This window comes from Dicentrarchus labrax, unplaced genomic scaffold (assembly GCF_905237075.1).
Source record: "Dicentrarchus labrax unplaced genomic scaffold, dlabrax2021, whole genome shotgun sequence".
NCBI lineage: Eukaryota > Metazoa > Chordata > Actinopteri > Moronidae > Dicentrarchus > Dicentrarchus labrax.
Genome location: NW_026136719.1, coordinates 9,005,927 through 9,032,928, shown reverse-complemented (window position 1 = coordinate 9,032,928; position 27,002 = coordinate 9,005,927). Strand labels below are relative to the sequence as shown.

At 40.8% G+C, this 27,002-nt stretch overlaps 1 protein-coding gene across 13 annotated transcripts in view; it reads left to right on the top strand.

Annotated features, from left to right (window-relative positions):
* myo9aa (myosin IXAa) overlaps window positions 1-26,726 on the top strand; it is a 111,392-nt gene extending 84,666 nt beyond the window's left edge. For 3 of the 13 annotated variants that reach the window (XM_051378335.1, XM_051378340.1, XM_051378327.1), the window contains 30 exons: window positions 1,375-1,450; window positions 5,796-5,936; window positions 6,519-6,558; window positions 6,645-6,767; window positions 8,062-8,142; window positions 8,342-8,452; window positions 10,930-11,052; window positions 12,047-12,196; window positions 12,838-13,151; window positions 13,630-15,384; window positions 16,178-16,277; window positions 16,508-16,741; window positions 17,696-17,793; window positions 17,945-18,078; window positions 18,190-18,413; window positions 18,618-18,734; window positions 18,944-19,132; window positions 19,319-19,369; window positions 19,652-19,763; window positions 20,576-20,637; window positions 20,866-21,058; window positions 21,396-21,524; window positions 21,666-21,771; window positions 21,896-22,027; window positions 22,617-22,740; window positions 22,926-22,973; window positions 23,558-23,578; window positions 24,439-24,647; window positions 24,817-24,959; window positions 25,067-26,726. In XM_051378335.1, coding sequence (XP_051234295.1) covers window positions 1,375-1,450; window positions 5,796-5,936; window positions 6,519-6,558; window positions 6,645-6,767; window positions 8,062-8,142; window positions 8,342-8,452; window positions 10,930-11,052; window positions 12,047-12,196; window positions 12,838-13,151; window positions 13,630-15,384; window positions 16,178-16,277; window positions 16,508-16,741; window positions 17,696-17,793; window positions 17,945-18,078; window positions 18,190-18,413; window positions 18,618-18,734; window positions 18,944-19,132; window positions 19,319-19,369; window positions 19,652-19,763; window positions 20,576-20,637; window positions 20,866-21,058; window positions 21,396-21,524; window positions 21,666-21,771; window positions 21,896-22,027; window positions 22,617-22,740; window positions 22,926-22,973; window positions 23,558-23,578; window positions 24,439-24,647; window positions 24,817-24,959; window positions 25,067-25,590 — 5,864 coding nt within the window. In that variant the 3' untranslated portion in view covers window positions 25,591-26,726. The remainder of the gene's footprint in view (window positions 1-1,374; window positions 1,451-5,795; window positions 5,937-6,518; window positions 6,559-6,644; window positions 6,768-8,061; window positions 8,143-8,341; window positions 8,453-10,929; window positions 11,053-12,046; window positions 12,197-12,837; window positions 13,152-13,629; window positions 15,385-16,177; window positions 16,278-16,507; window positions 16,742-17,695; window positions 17,794-17,944; window positions 18,079-18,189; window positions 18,414-18,617; window positions 18,735-18,943; window positions 19,133-19,318; window positions 19,370-19,651; window positions 19,764-20,575; window positions 20,638-20,865; window positions 21,059-21,395; window positions 21,525-21,665; window positions 21,772-21,895; window positions 22,028-22,616; window positions 22,741-22,925; window positions 22,974-23,557; window positions 23,579-24,438; window positions 24,648-24,816; window positions 24,960-25,066) is intronic. The other 10 variants (XM_051378332.1, XM_051378331.1, XM_051378330.1 and 7 more) reach the window with 10 other exon arrangements.
* The last annotated feature ends 276 nt before the right edge of the window (window positions 26,727-27,002 follow it).

Genomic DNA, 27,002 nt, shown 5'->3' with positions numbered 1-27,002 from the left:
GACGAGGCTGACCAACATCACCTACACTTTACTGCACTGTACTGCAGCCAAAGTCAAGCCGAAAGAGATTAAATAAATCATAAGAATATCCAAACTTGCATTAAAGAGACGTAGTTTCTGCTTTGTGATTTGATTTAAAACTCTTATCTTCTATCATTAGACTAGATGCTTGTTGGTCTCCACTCCCTCTGTCTCCCTCTTCCCTCTTTCTTATGCACCTGCATCCACTTGTCTCGTCTTGCACATTGTTCACTAGCATGCTTCAGCCATCCTGTCACTAACACTGTGCTAGTAATACGCTAGAAGATAAATGCATGGTTGGGCTAACTTTGGTCTGGGGAGACGACACATTATCACTTTCTGTTATTTGCCAGTTCTAGCACACAGATACACTTTCATGTCCAGTTCTGTCTGTTGGGCAGTGATTATTATTGCTTGTGCACCACAGCACTCGTCTATAATCACTGTCACTAATTCCACATAGGCTGGTGATGGTGATAGAAGGCCGAGGGGGTATATGACACAGATGCGTATATTATTATCACTAACTTGCTCACAGGCAGCTTTACATGTGGTGCAGGACATACAGCCGACCTCACACACTTCTTTCAGCGGTCACTTTTTCCTCTACAAACATTTCATGACACCCGGATGTGTTTGTGTCTTTTTGTTTTGTGCCACCCTGCAGCTCCAGATGAGAGTGAAAATGTTGTACAAAGTGATGAAACTGAAAACGGTATACTGTTAAGTCACCTGATAAAATGCTCTCTCAGATTGCTTTTTAAGAAGGCTAACACACACTGTAGATATCTGCTGATTTCTTATCACCGTGATTGATGGCTGTAGGTTCAGAGGGAATGCTGGTGTATCAATTGGCTCATCGCTGCCAATCACATTGTAGTAATGTAACAAAGTTCTCTTTAGTTTGACCTAAATGGCTACTTCATTAGATAATTGATTATAGGACAAAATACATATATGTGTGTGTGTGTGTATATATATTGGTATATATTATTTATATTTAAATAACTAAGCCAACCTACAGTCCAGACTAAACTAAAACTAAACAACTCTTCAGTATCATCTTCCATAATTTGACACTAACAAGAGCAACTCACTATTAACCTCACAGATCTTTGTTTCAATATTAAATCATCTGCTGTAGATTATATTTCCAATGAAAAGGCACATAACACTCACTGCAATAACACTGGAGTGTCACATGGTGTCAGAAGTGTGTTTTTTTGCTTGGGAAGGGTTTGAAGGATGTGTTTGTATGTCTGTTTTGTGTGTATGTGGCTGTATGTGTGTGTATGTGGCTGTGTGTGTGTTGGTTTTCTTTCACATGATGCCAACCTGTCTGTTGGTGATCAGGTGTGACCAGAAAGAGTCCACGCACGCCCCTGTCAGACCTTCAGGGAAGCAACACCATCAATGAGAAATCACCACGGTAAGAGTCCATGCTGTCTCTAGATTTGTTGTATTATTGTGTTTCAGGCTCTTCATAAAGCTTCCTTGGTTTTAGGAAATAAATGCTATATTTTTGCTTCAAATCCTGGTCCGCCTAATGACTATATTCATAAAATACCACAGATTTGCAGGATCTGGAAACAAACAAAGACCTGTACACATGCCACATGACAGTTTAAACAGGTTTTAGTAGGTGCCTAATATTGTGTTGGCACACCTGACAGCACACACACCAGAAACTACAGACTCAAAAGTTACCATACATTTAAACCATTACTGCACTGAACAGAAATTGAACATTATAAGCTCCTTAAAGGTACTTACATACTTATTTACATTGTATTTGTTATTTTTCTCTTACTTTTACCTTTATTCTTTTGCCTTTTTGGATCATTTACCCTTCATGTTGCTTTTATTGAACAGAAAATTCAAGAAAAAAAGATGATACAAGACAACATTACAGTGTGTCAGTTTTTGAAGGATATTTTGATATATTTATATAATTTATTCAGTTGAGCAGTACTGGGTTGGATGAACCTCTTGTAAATCATTTGTTTGTTTGTTTGTTTTTGTTTTTTCTGGCAGTTTAAACCTTTTATTAGTGAGTCGACAGTAAAAAGAGGAAATGAGGGGAGAGGGAGATGGGGAATGATCTGCAACAAAGGTCCCCAGTCTGACTCAAGCTGGGGACATTGTAGTTTATTGTAGGAGTCCTCACCCCTAGGCCTCGAGGGCGTCTCATAAACTTAGTATTTGATCTTGCATACATATTACAAAGAGCCCTCAAATTAGTCATAGTCAACAAAACCCCATAATAGCTTTCCTGCAGATTCTCTAACATACTTCAAATAGTACACTTTTTAATCATCACACCGTGTTATTCACCAAAAAGAGTGATGACTGTGCTGTGACCCGAGCGTTGCTCTCATACCACTCCACTGAGACCCCGGTCCACCACCTCCTCTAATTAGCTGTGGACCGCGAGATTAGCAGCCCAAGACCACGACTGGTAGCACAGAGGCTCGTACAAGATGGCTTTTGTTACACAGAGGTTCAGTCTGGGGCCTTAATGTGATTTGCAACCTCTGCCCTCCCTCTGCCTCCTTCTGTCTCTTCCTCTCACTCATGCACACTCATCCTCTACATACTAGGAGAGCACTAAACCCTGTGCAGCTGCTTCCTCTGTGATGTAAAGTCAGAGTTATGCATTGGAGTGGAGTGCCCGGGGAGTGATAAATATTCAGTCCCTGCAGGGTGCTTGTTGGCTGGACAGAGCGGGAGACAGTGCAGTGCTTTATGGGACTCTCAGAGAGACTATGGGGATAAACAAACAGTACAAGAGGCATATTGTACTATCACCATATACTGAGATCGATGATCAACTGGGGAGAAATTCTCAATTTAGCTTTATATAGAAGGCCAGATGCAAAACTGAAGATTTGTGCTTATTCTTTAGTACAACACAGGTCCTAAGATTACTAAGGATCGAGTAAACCCAGAAATATATCTAAACTATGTACACTTAGATTTACACCTGCATGCTGGAGCTTTGTGGAGCTGTAATTTACGATATTGTAATGTAATCTAGGCAGGTAGTACAAATCATATTTATCTGTACTGCTCCTGTGGGATTGTGGTGATATACCCCAGACTGTGATCAGGACAGTGGACCTGTACTGGCCTGTGTTAGAGAAGCATCCTCTGGGTCTCTTCCTTCATGTCCTCTAATGGAGAGAAAAACTAATGGAAAGGCCAGCTACAGTCCTGTTGTTGCTTTTTCAATCAATCAATCAGACTTTATTTATATAGCAATTTCCATACAAGCAAAATTCAGCGCTTCCCACATTAAAACACCCCCATTTTGGGGATAATTAAAGGGCCACTACCTGAGGACCTGAGGCTTCCAGAGGGTTCATTGTGTAAAAGCCAATCTGATAAATAAGTAGTGCTGAGAACCAATATAAACAAATAAAAGGATTTATTACACTTTAATTGTTATGTAAATGAGGACCAACCCTCAGTGGGGTTTTTTTTAGTTTAAATAAACGTAATAATAATAAAGTTACCTAACATCTTTTTTTTATTATATAATATTAAATTCAAATAAGAATCCACTTTACAGGCCAAGTATGTTTAGTCCTTAAAGGAAGTTGATTTAACAAATCTACAACCGTGTGAGGCTGTGCTTTGAGCTAAATGCTAACATCGCCAATGCCAATGCTCATAATGCTAAAATACAGTTGTTGGCAGTAATAATTACCATGTTAACTATCTTTTTTTTTAGCAAGTAAGTAAGTAAGTAAAACTTTATTTATATAGCACCTTTTTGACACAGAGATCCAAAGTGCTTTAAGTCACCAGTCACCATGCTAATATTTTATAACTAGCATGAGGACACCTGAGGCTGATGACGTGTAATTTGTTTTACAGGTACACTATTTTGTCATAAACCACAGATTATAAATTGCACAACCTGAGGGCGGCGCTAGATTAAAAGTCATGGAATCACCAAATTCAGTAGGATGGAAACCATGAATGTCTGTACGAAATCTCACGACAATCCATCCCGGAGTTGTTGAGATATTTTAGCCTGGACCAAAGTGGTGGAACAACCAACATTTCTGTCCCCAGAGACACAACAGCTCCAAAAGCAAATGTACTCTTGGCACTTTTAAATGTGAAACAAATAGATTTGGTCCCTTCTTCTGCACAGACGATGAACACAATGAGCACACAGAGGGTTGGAGTTTATTTTTAATGCCAGTACTGAAGCTCCATTTATTTATCTGAAAATCTACTTTTTAAAAAGACATATTTATGTATAAAAGCGGTGAAAAATCTCTTTCAACCCAAACAGCTGGCCCTGCACCAAAAAAACTGCAGTACCAAAACCTCATCTGCTCTTTTGTATGTGTTGACTTTCATTTTCATTAGCTATTAAAATCCTCTCCACTCGCTCGTGTCCCACCTCGTTTTCTCTGTAGGAATGATTCAGCCCCCTGCTGATGAACACAGCATGAGCTACCAAACACATCCTGCTACTGTAGTCTATGTGTCATAGTGTGTGGCTTGATAACTCATCAGGAGAAATTCTTGTAAACCTACAAATGATACTGAAAACAATGGATCTGAGGAGCTGAAGAGCTTTTTTCTCTGATTTCTTGCTTTTTTATCTCAGTTGTCTTTTCTCCTCTCTTGTCGTCTCCTGTGGGCTAAAATAGTTCAGAATGGTTAATGGTTTTAACCATGACCTGACCGCCTGTGTTTTTGTTTTTGTTCTGGGCAGGTGGTTAGGTTTCACCTTGAGGCCTGAGGTTTAAACCCCTTGAGGCTGCAGTGAACTGTGTCAAGTTCTGTGTGAGATGAATTCCTCTCTCTCCTATGGGAAGAAATATTGAAACTACTGCCCCTGCTGGTGACATTCTTTAGGGGAAAAATGCAAAAAACAAGACACTGTTTGATGTCATTTTAAATTATACATAGGTTGCACTTCTCTAAAGCTAAGCACCATCAAATCCAACATATTCACTAATATGTGAGAAGCCACCCTCCCACAGCTGGTGGTATTTGATGTTATGTCTGAGACCCTTCAAACACGTATCCGAGGAAGTTCACAAACTCAACAGATCTTTGATCATTACTGTCTCATTAATGTGGGACAATGTCTGTTAACCATGTGGAAAAGTAAAGAGACACCGTGGGGAACATAACAGTACATGCAATAAAATATATTATATCCAATACTTACAAAAACTGAAGATACAATATGTATCGTTTATGAAGCATCATCACCCACCGTGTATATTTCAATATGTTTTAATTAGCTTTATTTTTATGTGATTGCAGCCCCAAGCTTGACATAAAAAAGCTGGTTTTACTGTTTCACTGTTACAAGTGAACTTATATTTTTGTTTTTCCAAGACAGCCTGGACTGATTATCCATTGGGACTATGTTGTGGTTTAAGATATTGTCATCAAAATGTTGCGATTTGTCAAACACGTTGTATCAATGTAAAAAGAGGTCGGGTTTTTTGGTCAGGGAGGGCGGGGGGGTTGGTAATCATGCTCAGATGGCAGATTGCATATAAATTCCACAGTGTGTAATCTTAAGCTCTTTCATAAGAAGATTGGAAATATAAATACAAAATAAATTCCTTGAGGACGAATAACTATTGACATGAATTACATAAATGCATCCCAAACTATATCTTAATAATAATTAGATCTCACTGCTTCAGAAGTGTGTTGCAGTGTAAAACATTTTGTATACAGTTTGGATTTTCATAAATTAATTGCTTAATTGGTCTGTGTGCGTTTTGCCGAAGGGGTTCTCCGGGCCTCGGCTGGAACGGGCGTGTGGGTCGACAGAGCCGCCTGTCATCCGGCAGCTCCACCACAGAAGAAGACGGCATCTTTTTCAACTCTGCCAGCAGCAAACTCCTTGAGAGAGCCCACGACATCCTCATGTCAGTAACCAGACACATCTGCAGTCACCATGAAGCTTTAAACTCCCCTTTAACACTGTGCTTTTCTAATTAAGACACTTTGTAATGGTTTTCTTTCTGATTGTAAAATGCAAAACTATTTTCAGCATTAATTCTACTGTTATTTGTTGTTTTGGTCAGCAGTGTAGCCTAGAGACATTCTTAAATATCATCTGACATAGTTCAAACTCAGTTGTCAGCAAACATCTGCCCTGCTGAATTTTCCTCAGTGATCACTACATTCCTACTAACTTCAAGGGTGCTGTTCTGTAGCTGACCCCGACCTCTGACCTCCCTATGGAGGGGAACAAGTGAAAAGAGAATTTCCCCGTGGGGATAAATAAAGTTTTTACTTTATTGACAGGGATATGACCCACTTGGGAAGAATTTCTGTAATTAATTCAATGCTTTTACTTGACAGTTAAACCTGACAGTTGACCTTTTACCTGACAGTTAAAACAAAGTTCTCACCTGTTGATTTAAAGAAGAAAAAGTGGGATTTTACTGCATAAAACAGATTATGACTGCTGGATTAACCTTTCTGTTTTTGTTTATTCTAAACAGGAGGAACAAAAACTACAAATCTAAACCAGTTCTTCCGAAGGTACGGTACAAGGATATCTTAACAAAAGGCATAATGTGGTGTTATATTATCAACACTATCAACTGACTGTGACTTTGCGCCTGCAGCATTTACTGAATGTCAAGTCACTGAAGTACCTCAGCAACCTGACGCTTCACGACCGCATCACCAAGTCCTTGCTTCACCTCCACAAGAAGAAGAAACCACCCAGTATCAGCGCACAGTTCCAGGTCAGACACACACACACACACACACACACACACACACACACACACACACACACACACACACACACACACACACAGAGAGAGAGAGAGATAGCCAGTAGCTGCAGAGCTCAATAATTTGCCATTCAGTGCTCTCAATATAAAAATAACATGATTAGCCTGAGCTGGACTGAGGAATCTCCCTCCAGCTGTGAATATGATAAAAACAAGGCGTGTCCTTTACAAGTGAATGTTGGTGGAAATATCCCTCCATCTCTCTGCCTTCCCAGAACCTTCACCCTCCACTGTCTTCACCCTGTATTTGTCCATAATGTGTGTGAAGTCTATTACGTAGTTCATACACCCACCCAAAAAGTCTTACAAAGTATGACATCATGTCTGGGAATTTTGTCAAAAATATTTTTGATTTGGTGAGAAAGTGGAAAGATTGTTGTTTCTCTGTTAATGACACACCCTCACTATGTTCACTTTGTGGGAGATGAGACCATGAAAACATCCCATTGCAGTGATTCTGTGGAACTGAAATTCACCTAGAACCAAAAATTAGCTTATTTCTACTATTTAAACTGCTGAAAACAAAGAGAAAATGAGATAAGAAATGTGCTCTCTCTTTTTTTTTTTTTTTTTTTTTTTTTTCCTTCCAAACGTGAGACAAATGAGGCAACTACCGGTAACATTCGGACTAATCTGGTTATCTTTAGGCTCTCATTGGCAGCCGGTTACATGCAGAGCTAAAAAAAAACCAACGTTCACCAAAAAACTGCTATTTCTTCCCCAATTTCTTTGAAAGTGAACTCTGTGCTCCGGCTGTTGGAGGTAGAGATGAGTGCTGAGGCCCCTCTGGCAGGCAGCCCTGGCCCCAGTGTGTGGATGACTTCACTTCCCACATCCTGTGCTGCGCTGATTGCTTTAATCTCCCATGGAGGGGGAGGAGACTGAATTCTTCTTGCCACTGAACTATCACACACACATGCTGACACACATGTGCATATGTTTACACACACACACACAAGTTGCACATGGAAATGCTACGCACATGGTTTCTTCTTCATTTTTTTTTTTTTTTTTTTTAGATATATTGCTAGTGTGTATGATCCCACGCAGTGACTTTAATCTTTCAGTGAAGCGTTTTACTTACAGACGGACCAACAGTTATTCCCGGCTGACAGAACCACCTGACTTTGACTGCCGCCTGTCAAACAACTGCAGAGCAACACAAGCAGCGTGTTTCTATGTGTCTCATACATTCTGGCTTTGTGTTAAATTTGTCTTCTCCTTTTCATGTCTCGTTCTGTAGGCCTCTCTCAATAAGCTAATGGAGACTCTGGGTCAGTCTGAGCCTTATTTTGTCAAGTGCATCCGTTCCAATGCTGAGAAGGTACAGTGTGCTCGCTCCAGACTGTGGTCACTTTTGACTGTTTTGGTTTAGTTTTCAAAGCATTTTTTATTTCCTTTGAAGTTTAAACTTTTCTGAACCTGTTTATCATTTCCCTCTCTGTCGCTTCTCCTTTTTTCTGTCATTCTCCCCTCTCCTCCTCCATTATCCTTTTTCCCTCCTCTGGCTTTCTCTTTCTCAGCTGCCCTTAAGGTTTAATGATAACCTGGTGCTGAGGCAGCTGCGTTACACAGGTATGCTGGAGACTGTGCGCATCCGGCAGTCGGGCTACAACATCAAGTACAGCTTCAAGGTAGCACGCACACATTTACACCCTGCAGATACTTTAAAGGTCTTAATCCAGAACTGTCATTTATGTCCTTTAATGTTTAATATCCTAAAGAACAAAAGAAGAACCAGACAACTGGAGATAAACAAATACAGGCAGCACACATTTAAAATTTATTTTGCAAGGCTGTAACTTGTAATGGAGTATTTTAAACTAGTGCTGCACAATATGAAAAAAGCATCATATAGTGATTATTTTGATAAAGATTGTGATTGCGATATGATTCACGATTAGAAAAAAACAATTTAAATCATGATGATGTGACTTTTGTTGGGGTCTTTGCCAAACAAATATGTTTCCTTAAATCTAGAGCACAAGATTTGTAGACTAGGGCATCTCTGCAGAACAACACTACTTCATTATAGGGCTGTTTTGTCACACATTTTAACACAGCAGCTTCTGCAATTTGTATATTGCGATTTTGATAATATTGCGATTAATTGTGAAGCCCTATTTTAAACATAGTACAAGGTGTTTTTAACTGGTTATAAAACAGTTTCAGTTTAATATTGATGCCTCTGTATGACCTACATAAACAAACAAACCCATCAGCGATTATTTGTTCTATTTATTCTTAATGCCTCCCACTGGGTCGGATTCCCCTAGAAGTCCACAGGGGCCGCCAGATTGAACACAAAATGAAAGTTCCTTGTAGGGATTTAAATACTTCACCACTGGTGGTAGTCCTTACATAATGAATTATGTAAAATTCTGAAAAGAGTGGTACAAAATCACAGCAGCAGATTGAAATTTAATTGGAGTCAATCTCCAAAAATACTGGATTCCCATAATGAAACTAATAGAATATTTTTGTTAGAACCCCTCCATGCCTGGTAAATGCCCGTTTCTCGTTTCCTGAGAGTTATAGCAGAACCACTTATCCAGGAAGCAAACACTTGATAGCAGATCACATTAACATGTTCCCTCTGGGCAGACGTGTGCAGGCCAGAACACTGATGCACAATCGATCTCACTACTTACATCCCGAAACTTAAACGACACTCAAGTTTCCGAGAGTGTAGGTGCCAGTGATCGCTGATGCTGTTTGAGTCAGGATTCGATGTATTGTGTCAAGAGAGAATTATGGGGGAGTAGAGGTGGCAGCCATCTTTAACCACACTGGCTCTCACAGGAATGACGTCAACCCTGTGAGAAATACTGTATGACTAATAAAACAGATTGTCTTTAAAGCTGATTGGAAGTGAGTCTTTGGACAGAAAATGTTTGGGAGTGGCTCACTCCTACTCCAGGTTTTCTTTTAACTTTAGTTTCCATTTTGTGGTTTTAAATGTTCATTCGCCAGTCATGTCATGTCAAGGTTTTAGCCAAAGATTAAGTCACCCTGCGAGTCACTTATTTTCCCATGTAACCATAATGGTATCTACTGTAACCATGCAGATAGTTAAGGTTTTATTTGCTGTGCTCCTGAGATCTTCACTGCTACTACTCAGAGTCATTTTACATTTTAAAAAATTGCAGTGCTGGAAAGAAAATAAGCAATGCACTGCCTTTATGTACAATTTTGAGGTGCTTGTACATTACTTAAGTGTCCATGTTATGCTTTTTTATAGTTCCACTCTGCTACATTTTAAGCAGAGTATTTTTACATGGCTGTACTGGTACTTTTACTGAGTACTTCTTGCACCACTGGGAAGTAGTTCCCATCAACATTTAAAAACTAATAAACTCAAATAAATAAGTAAAGATTACACTATATATTTAGTTATTTATATAGACTGACCTTTTAATTCAAAATCTAGTGAGTGAACTACGAGTGAGTATTCTGATGATCTCACTCAGGTGATTTTAGCATCAGACATCGTCATTTAAAAGAAATTCCTCCAAACATATTTAGTGCTGCGGTCAGCACTAATGAGAAATATCTTGGGCATGGTATCACTTTGGAGGACTCTGCTGTTTCCCGACTCTTCAGAACAGAGCCTCTCCATTGTCCTCGGGTCTCTGAAACACTCCCCATGCTTGTAATTGTATAAACACAGCATCTGTTTCTCTATCCACCCCCTACAGCCCATGGTGCAGAGTGTATTGAATTCAGACAATGGGCCTCAGTTTGAAGAGTGGGAGTTCAGCATATTTATGCCATGATGTTTGAACCCCTGCAAATATGGACAGCATTGACTTTTACCTGAAACCACATGTGCTTTGACAGCTTGTTTCTGCTCAAGAGATGCTACAGGAGGCTGCTTCAGTTTCTGCTGCTGGTCAAGAGTTATATTTCAAATTCAGGGCCGCTGTGTGTACATCCAAAACCAGTTAATCCTGTGCTGAAATCATTGCTGGCTTTAGCAGAAAGTAAACCTTTTGTTAGACACATTATTGGACAGAAATCCGGTGCACATGACACAAATATAAAATCCAGAACAGATACTGTAGAGTAGTAAACTTATTTCTTATTAACACCTTCCTTGTTCTCTTCATAGGATTTTGTCCATCACTTCTCTGTGCTGCTCCCAGAGGGCACCAGTGCCACCAGAGAGGGCATCCAGCAGTGTCTGGACCAGCTAGACCTAGAACCAGATGGGTACCAAGTGGGAAAGACGATGGTATTTACCCTGCCTTGTTCTTTATTATCTGCAGTTCTTTTGAACAATACAAATCTGTGTGAATACTAAAATGGTTTGTTTTTTTAATACGTTGTCATTACAAATGAATGTTACATTGTTGAGCTCAGAAGTTAAGCTTAAAGTTTATTGATGGACCCAAATTTTTCATCAATACCAATAACTGTTAAGTGTGTATTAACTGATTATTCTCAGAATATTCAGTGTGATCTAGTATTGCAAGCCATAAAAAACATGATGTCTGCTTTTGAATATTTTGCATATTCACTAAGTTTGATGTAACCTCAGTAAAGTTTTGGAACAAGCTGAAAATATAAGACATATGGTGTAGAAAGAATTTAGCTACTTCAGCAGGCATTTAAGAGGAATATCAGGATTCAATAAGTTAAATAAAGTCAGTGTATAATCCAGATGTAAAATTAAAAGTTGGGGCAAAACGGTTATTTAGTGATATTGCCGAAAAGAAAGTGTTATGGCTCATTATACTGTATGTTATTATATGTTTTATGTTATATTATCTGTTGCTGCATGTTTAGGAATCTGGGAAATGTCGGTTCAAGCTTCAAAATGTATTTACTCAAAATAATGTGGGGTTTTTTAAACTGCTCAAACTCAGTTTATTAAACAGTTGAATTACACAAACTATAAATAGAGTCACAGACTAGGGAAAGGATAGTGTTGGGGATAACCTCATATTACCTGAAAGCATCCTCCCTCTGAAAAGAAGGATGTAATGAAGACAGTGCCCCATATTTGGTGCGGTCCACAGTATAAATGAGGCATGATGGAGGGGTCCATGCCTTTGGGATGCTGTCTATATAATTAGAGGATCATACCTGACATACTTGTGACCGTGTATCCGGCCAGGGATTTGTGTGTGTGTGTGTGTATCTCTTCGTGCATGGCCAGACAGCCCCATACTTCATTAAGTATGTGTGTCACCCTGTGCTGACTCTATCGTGGTCCCTCCCCTCAGGTGTTTTTGCGGGAGGCTGAGCGCCAGCGTCTGCAGGCCTTACTCCACAGGGAAGTTCTCAGACGTATCGTCACACTGCAGCGGCGATTCAGAGCCCGGCTGGAAAGGAAGCAGTTTGTCAGGATGAGAGAAGCAGCGATCTGCATCCAGGTACAGTACAGAGCTTTTCATCATTGCTACTCTTATTTCATCTACTGCATTTTTTCTCTTTTCTTTCTGTGTGATTTAAACCACTTTTTATTGGTTTTGGTTTGAAAGATGCCCCTAAGAGTTGTTTTTACAGCAGAAAACAACTTCAATATTGTTGCTGATCGACTTTGAGTAGATCGTATTGTGATATTATAATTTCATATTACAATTTTACTAAATGTTTTTCTACAAATTAATGAATCCAATCAAGTTTTATTGAAAAATCAACAACAAAATGAGTAATTCTGTCTGTAGTTTTTGTGGGGTGTAAGGTTTATATAATTTGAGTTCATTGCATCAATCATCATGTGTTATACAGTATATCATTTTACATTTACAATCAGAATTATTGACTTCCTACATGATGCCCAGTCCGAGAACATTGCAGTGCGTTGAATTAGAAATGTATGTTAGATTGAAAGGTGTCCGTTGATATCAATGATGTTTTATCATTTATCTTGAGGTCCTTAACTGGAAATTAGCTTACATTCAATTTGAAATCTGTGGAGTCAGTGAACTTGAAAATAGGTGATTAAAAGAAAAAAAAAAACATCATAATATCATGAAACTAATACATCATTATCATCATCATCTCCTCACAGAAATGGTGGCGTTCATACCGGTCCATAGAAGAGGAGGAGGAGGAGAATTATGACCCTGCTGTCCAGGAGGGGGCAGCTTTGTGTGTGCAGAAACACTGGCGAGGTTTCAGGGAGCGTCAGAAGTTCAGGCTGTGGAGGGAGGCTGCTCTGGTGCTGCAGAGGGCATGGAGGTTGTGGCTCTACCGGCGCTGCACATCAGCTCTGGTTATTCAGACAGCCTGGCGCTGTCATCAAGCCAGAGAAGCCTACTTGCATCTGTATAGTGCTGTGGTACAACTGCAGGCAATGGGCAGAGGCTACCTCGCCAGGCAGAGGTAAGCCATCCTGTAAAACAAATATTATCTTCTCCTGAGCACCAGTTGTGTTTTTTATTAATGCTATGGATAAGTTGACTTAAACCAAAGCAAACATTTTACAATATTTCTAAAGGCTCAAAATAACTTCTATGGGGAGGTAACTGCTTGATTTTTTTCTCAAGCTGGTTAAAAACCAGATTAATCTTTGCACACAGCTCCTGCAGTGTATTTGGCCATTGTTCAGTCTGCTTATAGACCAGTCTTGGTAAGAGCAAGCCATTACGCAAGCAATCCAACCCAAAGCAGCTCTACAATCAGCTGAGCTGCTGAGAGCAAGAATTAAATCAGACTCTTTTGGTCTGGTGAATACTTTAGGTTGTGATCATTTGTGATGAATAATTTGTTTAAAAAAATGTCTTTTAAATATCTTGAAAATAGGAGTAGGAAGTAGGTTGTCATCAGCTTAAGTTGTAACCAATGCCTTCTGGATTGACAGCTTCAAACAACTGAGAGAACAGAGACTGAAGGAGAAGGAGCAGCAGGAGAAGCTGCTTCAGCTACAGAATGGCCAGGTGAGTCTCTTGCCAGAAGAAGAGGAGGAGCCGCCTGAGAGAATCATGGGGTTGGACCTCAGCACATGGGAGGATCGTTCCTACGAACAACGAGAAAAGAGCCTCCAAATCCTCAGCAGCCACGAGGTAGCAGTTAAGGAGGAAGGAGAACATGTTAGAACAAAAGAGAGCCCGTCTAAAGTGCAAACAGAGGCACTGGCCTCATTCCCGACATCCACTGTGGTGGTGCGAGAGAGGTCCAGAACTGTAGATGAGCCCAGCCAGAAAACCACCCGGGCCAAGAGGGAGAGCCGGAGGATGAGAGAGCTGGAGCAGGCTAAGTTCAGCCTGGAGCTCCTCAAGGTCCGGGCAACCAGCGGTGGAGCTTCGTCTCCATCTGAGGAACGCCGCTGGTCTGTTGAGCTGGTGCCCCCTTCAACCCCACCTCTTCGTTCGCCCCAGGGCACTCCTGACAGCCAGAGCTCCAAAGGCAGCTTTGAGCATCTCAGCATGGATGATGAGCCACCCAAGGCTACAGAAGAAGTGACAGACAGTGAGGACCTCTGCTCCTCTCCTCCACCAGTAGCTCCAGTACCTGAGGAGGTTGTTTCAGCAAGCCCAAAGCCAGTTGAACCACATAGGACAGGGGTTTCTGATGCTGTTGCCCACCCAGGCAGCCAGGACGAGACTAAAATGGATCTTGCAGCCCCCTCTGCCCCCACACATCCGCCCAAAATCGAAAACTACCTCCCTACTTTTTACGTCCCTGCTAGTGAGGGCAGCACAGTAATCTCCCGTCGTCCTGCAGAAGAGCCACAGCAAAACACAGCAGCGGCCATCTCTACAACCACCACCACGGTTACCAAGCCCCTCAAAGAAAGGCGCGAGTCAGCACGTCGACCAGTGGTGGTGGTCATCAGTATGCAGAAAGAAACGCCACTAAGCGAAGAGCTGAGTGATATTGTCCGTCCCCCTGTAGAGGTTCGGGACTCTGCAGCCCAGACAGGGGAGTTGACGCCATTGCAACAGAAACCAGACCCATGTCTTGTGCCTCAAGGTCCCGTCCCCATTTCTACCTCTGTCCCTCAGGCTGACCCGGGTATCATAGAGAAGCTGGTGCGACTGAACGAGGAGAAAGAGGAGAGGCAGCGTAATCAGCAGCAGCAGAATGAAAAAGAGATGATGGAGCAGATCAGACAACAGAAAGAAGCACTGGAGCAGCAGCGTCTTTTCTTCGCTCAATATGAGAGAGACATGTTTGAGAAACAAAGAGGAGAAGCTCTGCACAGGATACAGCAGAGTCGGAAGAGTGGGCAAGATGTTGGTGGAACTGCAACCTCCGGCAAGCCCCTTAGACCCAGCTCCCTGCTGGTTGAGAGGACAGCGAAGCTAGCTCCTCACGCCAGGACGCGGTCAGATTCTACCGACCCATCAATGCACTCTGCCCCAGGTGAAGACATCCTGGAACGTGCCCCTCACCCAAAGCTGCCTCCTCCACCTGCCTCTGCTCCCAGAGAAAGACACAGGCCTGTTCCTGAGGGCTGGGCACCCAAACTCACGCTGGAGTCCAAGGATGGGGGAGGAACCAGAGTGAGAACAGCTACCAAGAAACCACCGAGTAATCAAGGCACCTCAGTTAGTATGACGGATAAGCAAGGCAAAATCTTCTTCTCTCCGAAGGACAAAGTGACGTTTACAAAGTGAGTAATGAATTAATTCACCTTTTTTTTGGCTTGTGTTTGTTTTTTTGTTTAGTTTTTTTATTTGACATGTAATACAAATCCTTGTAGGAATAATAACTATGCAACAGAAACAAGCAAGACTGTGATAACCATAAACAAACACATAGATAATTAATAAATAAAAGTAAAAAAGAAGTTTACATTCAAGGTGTCAATGGATTACATTTCTATATATGAATCGTGTTAAATTGTTTACAAAATAAACCCACAATCTAGAGTACTAAGTAAAGAATTTGAACATTTCCTGACTTTGGTGCCCCCCAGTGGCAGTATCACAAAGGAACTGTTGCAGACGCTGAGTCACAATATGAATTTGATGCAGGGACACTGAAATGAATGAGCACATAGATGGCAAAAATGTATTATCGGGACTGGCTCAGTTTATACCATCAGACTAATTTGAAAGCTGCTACAACCACGGCAACATTATTCACATGCTCAAGTCAAATGTTCAAATCACAGTTTTTCTCTGGGGGCTTTACAATCTATACAACACCCTCCATCCTTAGAGCCATGATTCGGTTAAGAAAAAACTTCATGAAGACATCCTTTTCCCACGACAGACAGACCTGCGATAGATTGAGCGTACAGAACAAACAAAACCACGCTATATGCACAGTTTCTTGCACAATTTCTGATACATGAAGATTATTAACCATATGTGAAGAATGTGGCTTCATTGACACTCTTGTTCTTGGTTTCCACTTATTAAAATCTTTATTTGGACTTCAAATGTGTTTTTTGTTATCAGGTTTGACGGTGATGTTGTCACTAAAGAAACACCTGTAGCCATTCCCAGAGAGGGACCCACACCAGCCTCCAAGCCTTCAAAAGGGACAAAAGTACGGGATGTAAGTATCTCTCCTTTTTTCTTTTCAGAAAACAGACATATAGCATGTGTTTCGCAGGAGTGCATTTTTGTGTTGTGAATGAATTAATGAATCTTGGCAGGATATCTCCCACTCTTACACTAAGAACGACACAGCTGACCAACTTGAAGAACAAAATACACTGAAGTTCGTCTACAGGTCTTTTAAAGGCACCTTTTAAACATGCTGTTATCACTTCTGGTAAACTTCAGGTTGGCAGAGCGGGCCAAAAAAAGAAAGCCAGAATGGCACGGACCCGCTCCGACTTCCTCACCCGCGCCCCCGTCCTCTCTGTTGGGGGTGATTCAGACGAAGATGACTATGATGGCGACAGCCCCGTCAGCCCCGTCAGCCCCGTCAGCCCCCGTCATTACACTCTACCCCTCTCCAAACAGAGCTCCACGGAGACAGGCTTACGAGAGTCCTGTTTCAGTGACTCAGACATGGTAAAAGGCGTCATCCAAGCCAACAGTGGCTCTCTCTACGCTCTTAAAGCGTGGCTTCTCTTTGACACTTTCTAACCCCCTCAGCAGAGAGAGCATAGACCTGCATCTCACGTCTGACTCAACCTGAGCTTCAACAAACTTGTTTCTAAAAATGTACAACAACTTTCGATAAGGGTTGAAAACATTTCAAATACACTTTAAAATACCTGCTAAAATGTGGAATCAAACATAAACACTATCCTTCTAACAGAAGAACAAATATACAGTGATTTTATGTATGATTCAGTTATTCACGTCAAAGTTTAAAGACATGAATTCAGGGCTGTCAAACAACCATAAATCCAATTAATTTGCTTTGACAACCCCTCCAGAAATCATTATCAACAGTGATTGTTAATTTGACTCATCATGATAAATGCAGGACGAGTTTTGAAATGTGTTTTCCCTTCAAACATTTAACATAGTTGCTTTTCTAACATAAGTTGGCTTCTGTTTCTCTCACAGCTGTAACAGGGACTTTTCTCCTTGATTTATTCTTCCTGTTAAATTAACAATATTTGCATGTCACTTGGTTTTATTTCCTCTCTCAGCACGCAGCACTAGACACCAGTCAAACCTTGGGAATCCTTGAAAAGGGATGAAGTCCCTCTTGTCTTTCTTCATCACTTAACAAACTCTTACTGTCTTTTAATGGTTCTTTTTCCTGGGAGAACTCATTTGTTCCTTGTTTAAGAATGTATTTTCTTTTTTTAAGTATTATTTGTTGTGTTATTGATTTGTAGTATCATGATTACTATTAATAGCATTCACTCTTGTAAATGTACGCTACAGCTGGTGCTGCTCTAGTGATGTGATGCTGCCATCTACTGGCTTCACATGGAAATGCCTAGTTGAGAGGCTTTTCTTCAGTTTTGTTATGTCTTTAACATGTTATCCAACCTGATGTTGTTTCAGCCTGCAAGCTCTGAGGAGCAAAAGAAGATGCACAAGGCCATGTCATCAGGAGATTTGGTCAAAGTGGACTCACTGCGTAAGAACTCCCAAGATGGAAGGTTTGTTTTAACTAAACATTTTTTCTAGATGTCTTGGCCTGAATATAAATTGTGGACAGTTTTGTCACTTCTAAGTTAAAGCTTTTTACATTTTGATCATATTTTCCATCCGTAATTAAACAACGTTTATCAATTTTGTTTAAATTTGAAGCAGGGTTCGTGGTAAGATGCGATTCTGGGGAAAGACCAAATATGGAGACAAGAAGACTTCCAGAGAAAAGCTGATCTGTGGGGGGGATTCCCTGGACGGTGACTATGGAGACACTGGGCCATTACTGGGAGATAGTGCGTAATCCTGGCTGACTTTCTTTGTATACCTTTGAATGCAACCGAAGTTGATTTGACTCAGCATCATTCCCACTGAAGTGTCACTGACTGGAGCTCACTTCCTCACAGCAGGTCAGGAAAACATGTCGCCCCCCTGCAGTCCTGATCTGATGTTGGATCATGGGTTCAGAGACTTGAAGGAGAACAAGGAGCCGTCTCCCAAGGTGAAGCGAAGGCGCAGTGTTAAGATCAGCAGCGTGGCTCTTGAACCGGCTCAGTGGCAGAACGACGCCCTGCAGATCCTCACCTGCACCAACGACTACAGGAGCATGAACGACTTCCTCATGAAGAAGGTACCGCTAAACGTCTCTCTTATTCTCTTGATATGAGTAAAGATGATTATAAGGCTTACGGGTGTACTTCAACATCAAGAATTCCTCACAAGGAAATGTAACTCCAGATGCAGATTTGAACTTGACTGTTGAGTTTTCACTTATCTCTTTAGAGCTGTAGGTAGTCCATATTCATGCTTTGATGATTGTGGTGTCCTATTTTAGATCAGCGACTTGGACACGGAGGACAGTAAGAAGGACACCATGGTGGACGTTGTGTTTAAAAAGGCGTTGAAGGAATTCCGTCTGAACATCTTCAACTCTTACTCCACAGCGCTTGCGGTAAGTGCTGTCAACACGATCATTTAAGATCAAACAATATTCTTTAAAATTATAGCCACCATGTATAAATGTCACTCAAGGAAAGTGATTAGAAGTGCAAAATTGTATTCAAATCACAGAATGTTTTACATGGTAGCAGATAAGGCAGCATTGTCAATAGTTAGACTATATCTTTTAAACTACCTGGACTCTGTTGTCTTCATCCCCAGATGGATGATGGGAAGAGTATTCGCTACAAAGACCTCTACGCTCTGTTTGAGCACATCCTGGAGAAGACCATGCGGCAGGAGCAGAGGGACTGGAGAGAGTCTCCTGTCACAGTGTGGGTCAATACATTTAAAGTTTTCCTGGATGAGTTCATGACTGAGTACAAACCTCTGGACACCACCATCAGCAAGGTAAAGACACGCAACCGCCTCCTCACTGCACGTGTAACACTTTTTAATGTGTAAGGAAAGTATCTTTACAAACTTTGAATGTCATTTACTCATTTTATCAATGGTATGCATCATGCATTTTTTAATAATGCTTCTAATGAATACTAAAACACATATTTTGGTCTGTTTTGTCTTTTCTTCCTACAGCAGGTACCTAAACCTGAACGTAAAAAACGGAGGAAAAAGGACACTGACATTGTAAGTCTTTCAAGTGTTCATTCTCATCATTACTCAGTACCTGACCTTGATCATAACAAAAGAAAGACGACACTTTGGCTTCAGTTTCTATAACAGTGATTTTTATCCTTGATTTATTCTTCCTGGTTAGCCAGCCTGTCTTCTACACCGCTATGTGCTCTTTGGAATACCAAGATATAAATACACCGGTGATGAGAATAGAAAAAGAAAAAAAGTGTATTAATGTGAAAGGAAATATGCAGACGAACTCCAAATGAACCTTTGCTCTGCTGCTCTCTGCAGGTGGAGGAGCATAACGGCCATATCTTCAAGTCCACCCAGTACAGCATCCCCACATACTGTGAATACTGCTCATCGCTCATTTGGATGATGGACCGTGCCTGTGTGTGCAAATGTGAGTGTGCATGCAAAGTGTCCCACGGGGATTCAGCAGACCTTGAGAATGACCGAATCTCATAGATTTAAAAGAGATAGTCTTGAAAAGGCTGTGATCCTTTTTTTATTTTATTAATTTTGAAGGCCATGGATGGACATTGGAAGGAATGTTTTTTTTATGAATATGTTAATACTGGACTAACTCATCTTTAATTCAGTTTACCAAAAGTTCATCATCAATTTTATGTAATTTTTTTAGTCATTTATCCGGGGAAAATTCCAAATATTTGCTCTCATGTAATTGTAAATGGAATATCTTTGGGTTTTGGATCATTTAGAAGAATGGAAAGAACTATAAGAATAGTGTTGCCTTGCTCTTGAAACTCAAGATGGCTGTTTCATCAGTTAATTAACAATAATCAACATATTAATTGGTAATGCAAATAATTGTCAGTTAAAATGTATGTGATGTTGAAATAGAAAACTTCCCCTTACCTTCACAACAGACATTCACATGAATTTGTACGCACACACAGCTGAGCTGTGTTCAGTCTGGCCTCAGAGAGCGAGGCCCGCCCTCTTTCAGCTCTAATCAGATTGTTTTCAACTGGACTCATGGGGTCTGCCGCTCCGTCTCTCCAAAGATTTCTCCACACAGTTTGTCCTTTATTCGCACAGGATGTTTTCTTCATGCCAGCTAATGCTGCTTTGGTCTCTGAAGCAATAACATTTTTTTCTTTTGTCCCAAATTTTGCTGAATAATGAGGAGACACTGCCTTTCTGTGGATAATGGAAATGACCTGTTTGATTTCTCTGGCTGTGTTTATCCAGTGTGCCGGTACGCCTGCCACAGAAAGTGCTGCCAGAAGACTACCACCAAATGCAGTAAGAAGGTGAGTCGGCCATATTGTGCACCCGAACAATAATGTCCCATGACATTAATTGTGTTACTGTGGGTTTTACATTACAGTAGCTAGTGTTATTCCTGCTACCTAATACAGTGGCAGTGATAGTTCTTAGTTTTTGTAAGCATTTTAAAATGTTTGGTTTATTGCTGTGTGCTTGTATGTACACAACAGTATGTGTTTATCAGAGCACATTATGTTTGTGTCTTTGAACAGTTTGATCCAGAGCTTTCCTCCAGACAGTTCGGAGTGGAGGTTTCTCGTCTGACTAATGACGAGAGGACAGTGCCCCTGGTAGTGGAGAAGCTTATCAACTACATTGAGATGCATGGCCTCTACACTGAAGGAATATACAGAAAATCTGGCTCCACCAACAAAATTAAGGAACTCAAGCAGGGACTTGACACAGGTAACTGTTGCTACTCCTAACTTTTTAAAACAGGCTGTAACGGCATAACAAAGTGAAACAGATGAGAGAAGACTCGACCCTATTTGAAGTTTTACTTAGCTTTGCCCAGAAACAGCTGGTAGAAATGTCCTCCTGAGAAATCAAGAGAGTACTTTTTGATTTTATACTTTGAGCACACATCAGAGCATGTCCTCTTTCACCTTTACTTGAGTAAAGAAGTTGAATCAGATTTTTTTTTTATTTATTATTTGCTGGCTTTTAAACAGAGAAATAGGGAGAGGATTAAATGTGATTACTAAGTTTGGGTTTTGTCTACTTTCTTCTTGTAACCAAACAGATGTGGACAGCATGAATCTGGACGACTACAACATCCATGTTATTGCTAGTGTTTTCAAGCAGTGGTTGAGAGACCTGCCTAATCCTCTGATGACTTTTGAGCTGTATGAGGAGTTTATACGTGCCATGTGTAAGTGGTCAACATCCGGTATCCACTGTGTTTTCAGCTGTTTTCAGATGCATCACACTGTTTATTGCCATGAACAGCAGAGGATATGTTCCTTTGTTGTAACAGTAAATGGTGATTTGTCTTTTGGAAATGCCTCTCCAGGTTTGCAGGATAAAAAGGAAATGATCAGAGGGGTGTATTCAGTTATTGACCAGCTAAGCAGAACTCACCTGAACACTCTGGAACGCCTCATATTTCATCTTGTCAGGTAATAAAAAAGTCAAATAAATGCATACCTGTTTTTATGGTAGTAGTATGGAGTAGGATTAATACATGGAACTGCTTTATTTCCTTCCTGATAGACTATTCTAATACTGAATTCATGCTTTCAGGATCGCCTTGCAAGAGGACACCAACCGTATGTCAGCAAACGCCTTGGCTATAGTTTTTGCTCCCTGTATCCTGCGCTGCCCTGACACCATTGATCCACTGCAGAGTGTCCAGGATATCGGCAAGACGACGGCGTAAGAATATACTTGATGTCCTATAAATGTCAGATAAATTCTGTGACTTTGCCAAAGGCAGCGGTTCACCAAGTGTGGGGCGGGCATTATATTAATCTGTATAATGAAATAACCAATTTGCTAAACTCTTTTCGAGGTCATCATAATCCAATTTAGCAAGATCTATTCAGACAGTGAAGGTACAGTTTGGACAGATTTTTGACAGGGAAGAAAAGACAAGCGAACACATCAGTTAAAGTTGTTCTCACTATTTCTCAGTTCAGCAGAATAGCCTTGTCTAAAAACGTAACTTAAACCATGATAATAATATTTCAATAAAATAATGTTTGGTTTTGTTTGCTGCTGTTTTCCCCAATAATGCTTGAAAATTACTGGGATGGAGGCATGAATTTGTTTCCAAGAAGTTTCCAAAAAAATGCGAACCACTGGCTTAATGGAAAATACGAGGCTCATGCCGTACTCTAAAAATAAAACTGTGTAGAAAGGGGGTTGTTTAACTAGTAATTGTTTAACATAATATGAATTTATGATTTATGCTGTATGTTCCAGTCCTTCTAAAGTGGTTTTGTTTTTTGCCGTCGCTCCACAGGTGTGTAGAAGTTATCATTTGTGAACAGATGAATAAGTACAAAGTACGACTAAAGGACATCAGTAGCCTGGAGTTTGCTGAGAACAAGGCCAAGTGCAGACTGACTCTCATTCGACGGTCAATGGTAAGTTCAGATAATGTGACTAATCCCACTGTTCTCACATGAATCACAAATTTACTCATTGCTAAATATCCCTGACTGACCCATCCTAAAAACTCCTTCAGTGCTATACCCCTGATTTCCTCCTTTTTAAGCTGTTTTTCTCCACTCCTGATTCTCCCCCCTAACCTGTCCTTTCCTTTACCTAGAAACCCGTACTAATAGCCGTTAGATTTATGAGCATAGCGCGCACTATGGTATGTATACAAACACCATGGACTGCATCCCCAAACCGTCATCCAGTGGTGATGTTGTTGTGGTACCAACCATTGCACATGTCTCATCTCTTGAAATATTTACATCCATCGTCTTCATCCCCTAAAGCATGAGTCATCACTTCACTTAGTCTCTGTTTCTGTTATTTATTTATTTTTATTTTTTGGACCAGTCTGACTCTTATGGGTTAAAGTAAGAATATTATGCACATTACATTAGGCTATGTGAAGTATGGAACATATGGAGCATATGGTGTGACTTAATGTCTATAAAAAGAAAATCAGTGCTCACATCAGTGTCTCATTCACATAAATCTAAAACTGGATATTGTGGGTTTTTTTTATCATTACTTTTTCTGAATAAAGTGTGGACAAATCATAATTAACTTGTTTTTATCATTAATCCTTGGAGGAATCTCATTGTACATTTTCTTAGCAAATATCATACCTACTATATCACACAACAGTGTTATGATTACCATTAGCTTTAATGCCCTTTAAAACTGATCTTTATGAATTGAAGATTACTGATTCCTATTCTTTTTACTTCTCACTCTTACTCTAAGCAGCCAAATGCGGCTAAAAAGGTAAAGTTTGTGTTTCATTGTGCCGTATCTCTCTTTGGGTTTAATCAGTCTTATAGTGCACTGGTTCCTGACCTGGGGGTCCCAAAGCCAAAGCTTCAGAGGGGGTCACAAGGCCTTCTTAATTTTAAGGGCTTTAAGAAAACTACACAGTAGACCTATATCTCAGAATTACATTCACTTCTGATATTTTTAATAAAAAATAAATAAAATCTGTCAGGCTAAGGAAACAGTGAAGACCTGAACACAAGCTATATTCACAGAGCCTTCACTCTCTGCTAAACAGCCTCGGCCTCCATTAGAAAAATAGAAAGATAACTCTGAATTTGTCAAAAAGAAACGTATTAAGTATGTATGATTGTTAAAATACATTGTACAGAGAGAACTGTTTAAAAGTTTCTAAAATAACAGGAAAACTCATCTCTGATATAATATATAATAATCAGCTCAAAATTCATCCAAATCCTTCGTTTTATACAAACTTCCTACAGTCAGTTTTACAGTTTATCAGTTTTTCTGTACTGTTATTCTTATGCATTGAATATAATACAACATATTCATAAAAGATGTCACCTTGTCAGGGGTCATCTGTTTATTCAATAAAAGAAATGGCGTCCATAAAGAAAAAGGCTGGGAACCACTGTTCTAGTCCTGCTGTATTCTTTTTAAATTTGACTTGTCATTTCATGTGGTTCAGTTACTGCATGGGTGAGTGAGTGGCTGCTTACTAAACCTGGTGAAATGTACCGTATATGATAGCGAGAAAGTTTTCTTTTAATGCTGGTCAACTGCTTTTTTTTAATGGCGCACAAATGTAATATTCACATTAGTGAGAGGACATCTGCCCTTGATTTGTCTCCTAGGGAAAAGGCCACGTACAGCGACTAAGCTACCACGCGCCTTCGCCTCCAGTTAGTCCCCGTTTGCCATCTGTGGCTGATGTTGTGATAGAAGAAAGTGGTGATGAAGAAGGAGCTGACTCGATTGCACAAATCTCAGAGCATCAGCAGGTGGCCATGCAGCAGGAGGAGAGAGTGCTGACAGAGCAAATTGAGAGCCTGCAGAAAGAGAAGTAAACACAGCCACTGCTCTTAAAATGCTGTGAAAATGTTACATGATCTGTAAATGACTCAAAAAGAACTGAATTTACAAAATCAATTTGAATGTATTGTTACTGTTTGCTGTGTCTCATCGTGTGCATTCAGCTCATTTGTTAACCTAGATCATGTTTACCTCTGCAGAGAGGAGTTGACTTTTGAGATGCTGACTCTGGAGCCACGAGCATCAGATGATGAGACCCTGGAGTCAGAGGCCTCTATCGGTACTGCAGACAGCTCTGAAAACCTCAATGTGGACTCTGAGGGAACCATTTCTGACTTCTCTGGTATGTCATTGTGCAAGAGAGAGCAAGAGGTCATAACTCAGAAAGAAATAATCAGAAACAAAAAAAGAAAAAAGCCAAAACATGTGTCTTTTGTTCTTCCTTCGCAGAGAGAGGTCCAGTATTGACTTCCCCCTGGCCTGGGAGATCCGATGGCAAGAGCCCCCGACGCCGCGTACTCCGCCGGCAACCTGAATCGCTGGACTCTGTGGACTCTTGCTCCAGTGTTTCCTCCTACTCCTCCTCATCACATTTCCACCCATCATCCTCTTCCTCTTCTGCCACCACCCGGCGCTTTCGTTTTCACGGCAAGTCTCCCTCTCTAGGCTCAAGTCCGGCACCGGCCCAGGCCCAGGCCCAGGCCCAGGCCCAGCCCCAGAGTCTGTACACAACCCAAGCCTCCCGATCTGACAGCATAGACAGTAGCCCTACTGGAGATCAGGAAGGCGCATATGATGAAAGGCCCCAGTTTACAAGCCGAGGCACCTTCAATCCAGAGAGGGGCAAACAGAAACTTAAGGGGGCCAAGCATCCAGCCTTGAGGCACTCCAGAGAAGGGGATGGCCACGGCAGGGACCCTCCTGACATACCACAGCAGCTGGTATTGTATGGCAGTAATGAATTCATGGTATGAAGGACCCTGGGACACCAAAGCACTCCCTATTCAGCTCCCTGGTAGGCATATATGTTCTCAATGGGAGGCAACGCAATGGCGAATGATCTCCACTTTTCAAAGCACTCTTGCTTAGCCTTTCTTTGTTCAAGTCTGCAAAGAAGTGCCCCCAAGTGCCGTGTACAGTGTTTCTACCCCCAGAAGGGGGGAATGTTTGGCAGAGGGACAGAAATCAGTGGACTTCTGTGAACTAAACTGCCACCCATGCTCTCACAGTGCCTTGGCAGCTCTTTTCTCAGCGCCAAGAGGAGACGCATTGAGCTGGAGGACAGAGAAAAGGGAATGTTGGAATATGCGGAAGACCACTCTGCATCAGGGAATGTTACGGAGCTGGAAAGCTGAAGCAGTGTACTACAGTAAATAAGAAGAAATCAGGCAACATCGGGCGTCACAGATGTTACAGTGAACTTAAAGCTCACAATTATTAGCTGCTTTATGAGTTTACAGTTCATAACAATCAGTGTAAGCAGTGGTTGCTCTGTTACTACAAATTTATTTTTCCCTTATTTAATAAATTTTAATGTCACAGAAATTCTTTATAGCATATAATATACAGGTATAAATACTGTACAAAGCCGGAACACCAGCTTCTGCTGGGTAGTTGAAGTCAAATATTTATCTTTTTTTTTTTTTTTTTTTTGGAGTATCTTGGACAGAGATGTACGGATTTGGGCAGTGGATGATTTGTGTGTGTGTTTGTTTGTGTGTGTGCATGTGTGTGTGTGCATGTGCCCTGGGCTCATGTGTGAATGTTTGTATGTGTGAGAAAGAGAAAACCACTTTATGTGTTTTAAGTTTGTGCTGCTTTTTTCCCCATACAAGGGAAATACCGCCATCAAAGGGACCAAGTCAGCTGGTGTGTATTCCAGCCAAGGGGATCCCAGCTCTGTAAAGAATGCCGGATGTGTATAAAATTCCTGCATTCACTGCTTAACAGCCATACAACAATTGTAATGTACAGTACACTTCCTATGTACAGTATAGTGGACAAATGCCATTCTATTCTTGAAATCTGTTGTTACCCCCCACTCCCAAACCCATCCCCACCTCCTGTCTTTAAAGTGTTTGCTCAATAGCAACCAAGCAAGAACATAAAATCAGAATGTCTTTTGTCTTTATTATTGAGAATGTTTATTTTTCCATATTGTCTATTATTATGGCCTTTGTTGAAATAATCAACACTTTTTCATTATTGGTGATTTTGCAGCAGTGTCAAAATAATATAGATGACATATTTGAAACAAATCTGTTTTTTAAAAAGACATACCAGGACCATGAAACTGAAGCAGGTTAATGGACTTACTAATCAATGTAATACATGATCCAAGGGAAGAGTTGGCTTGTTACGATAATCTGTGGTCAATAATTAATTA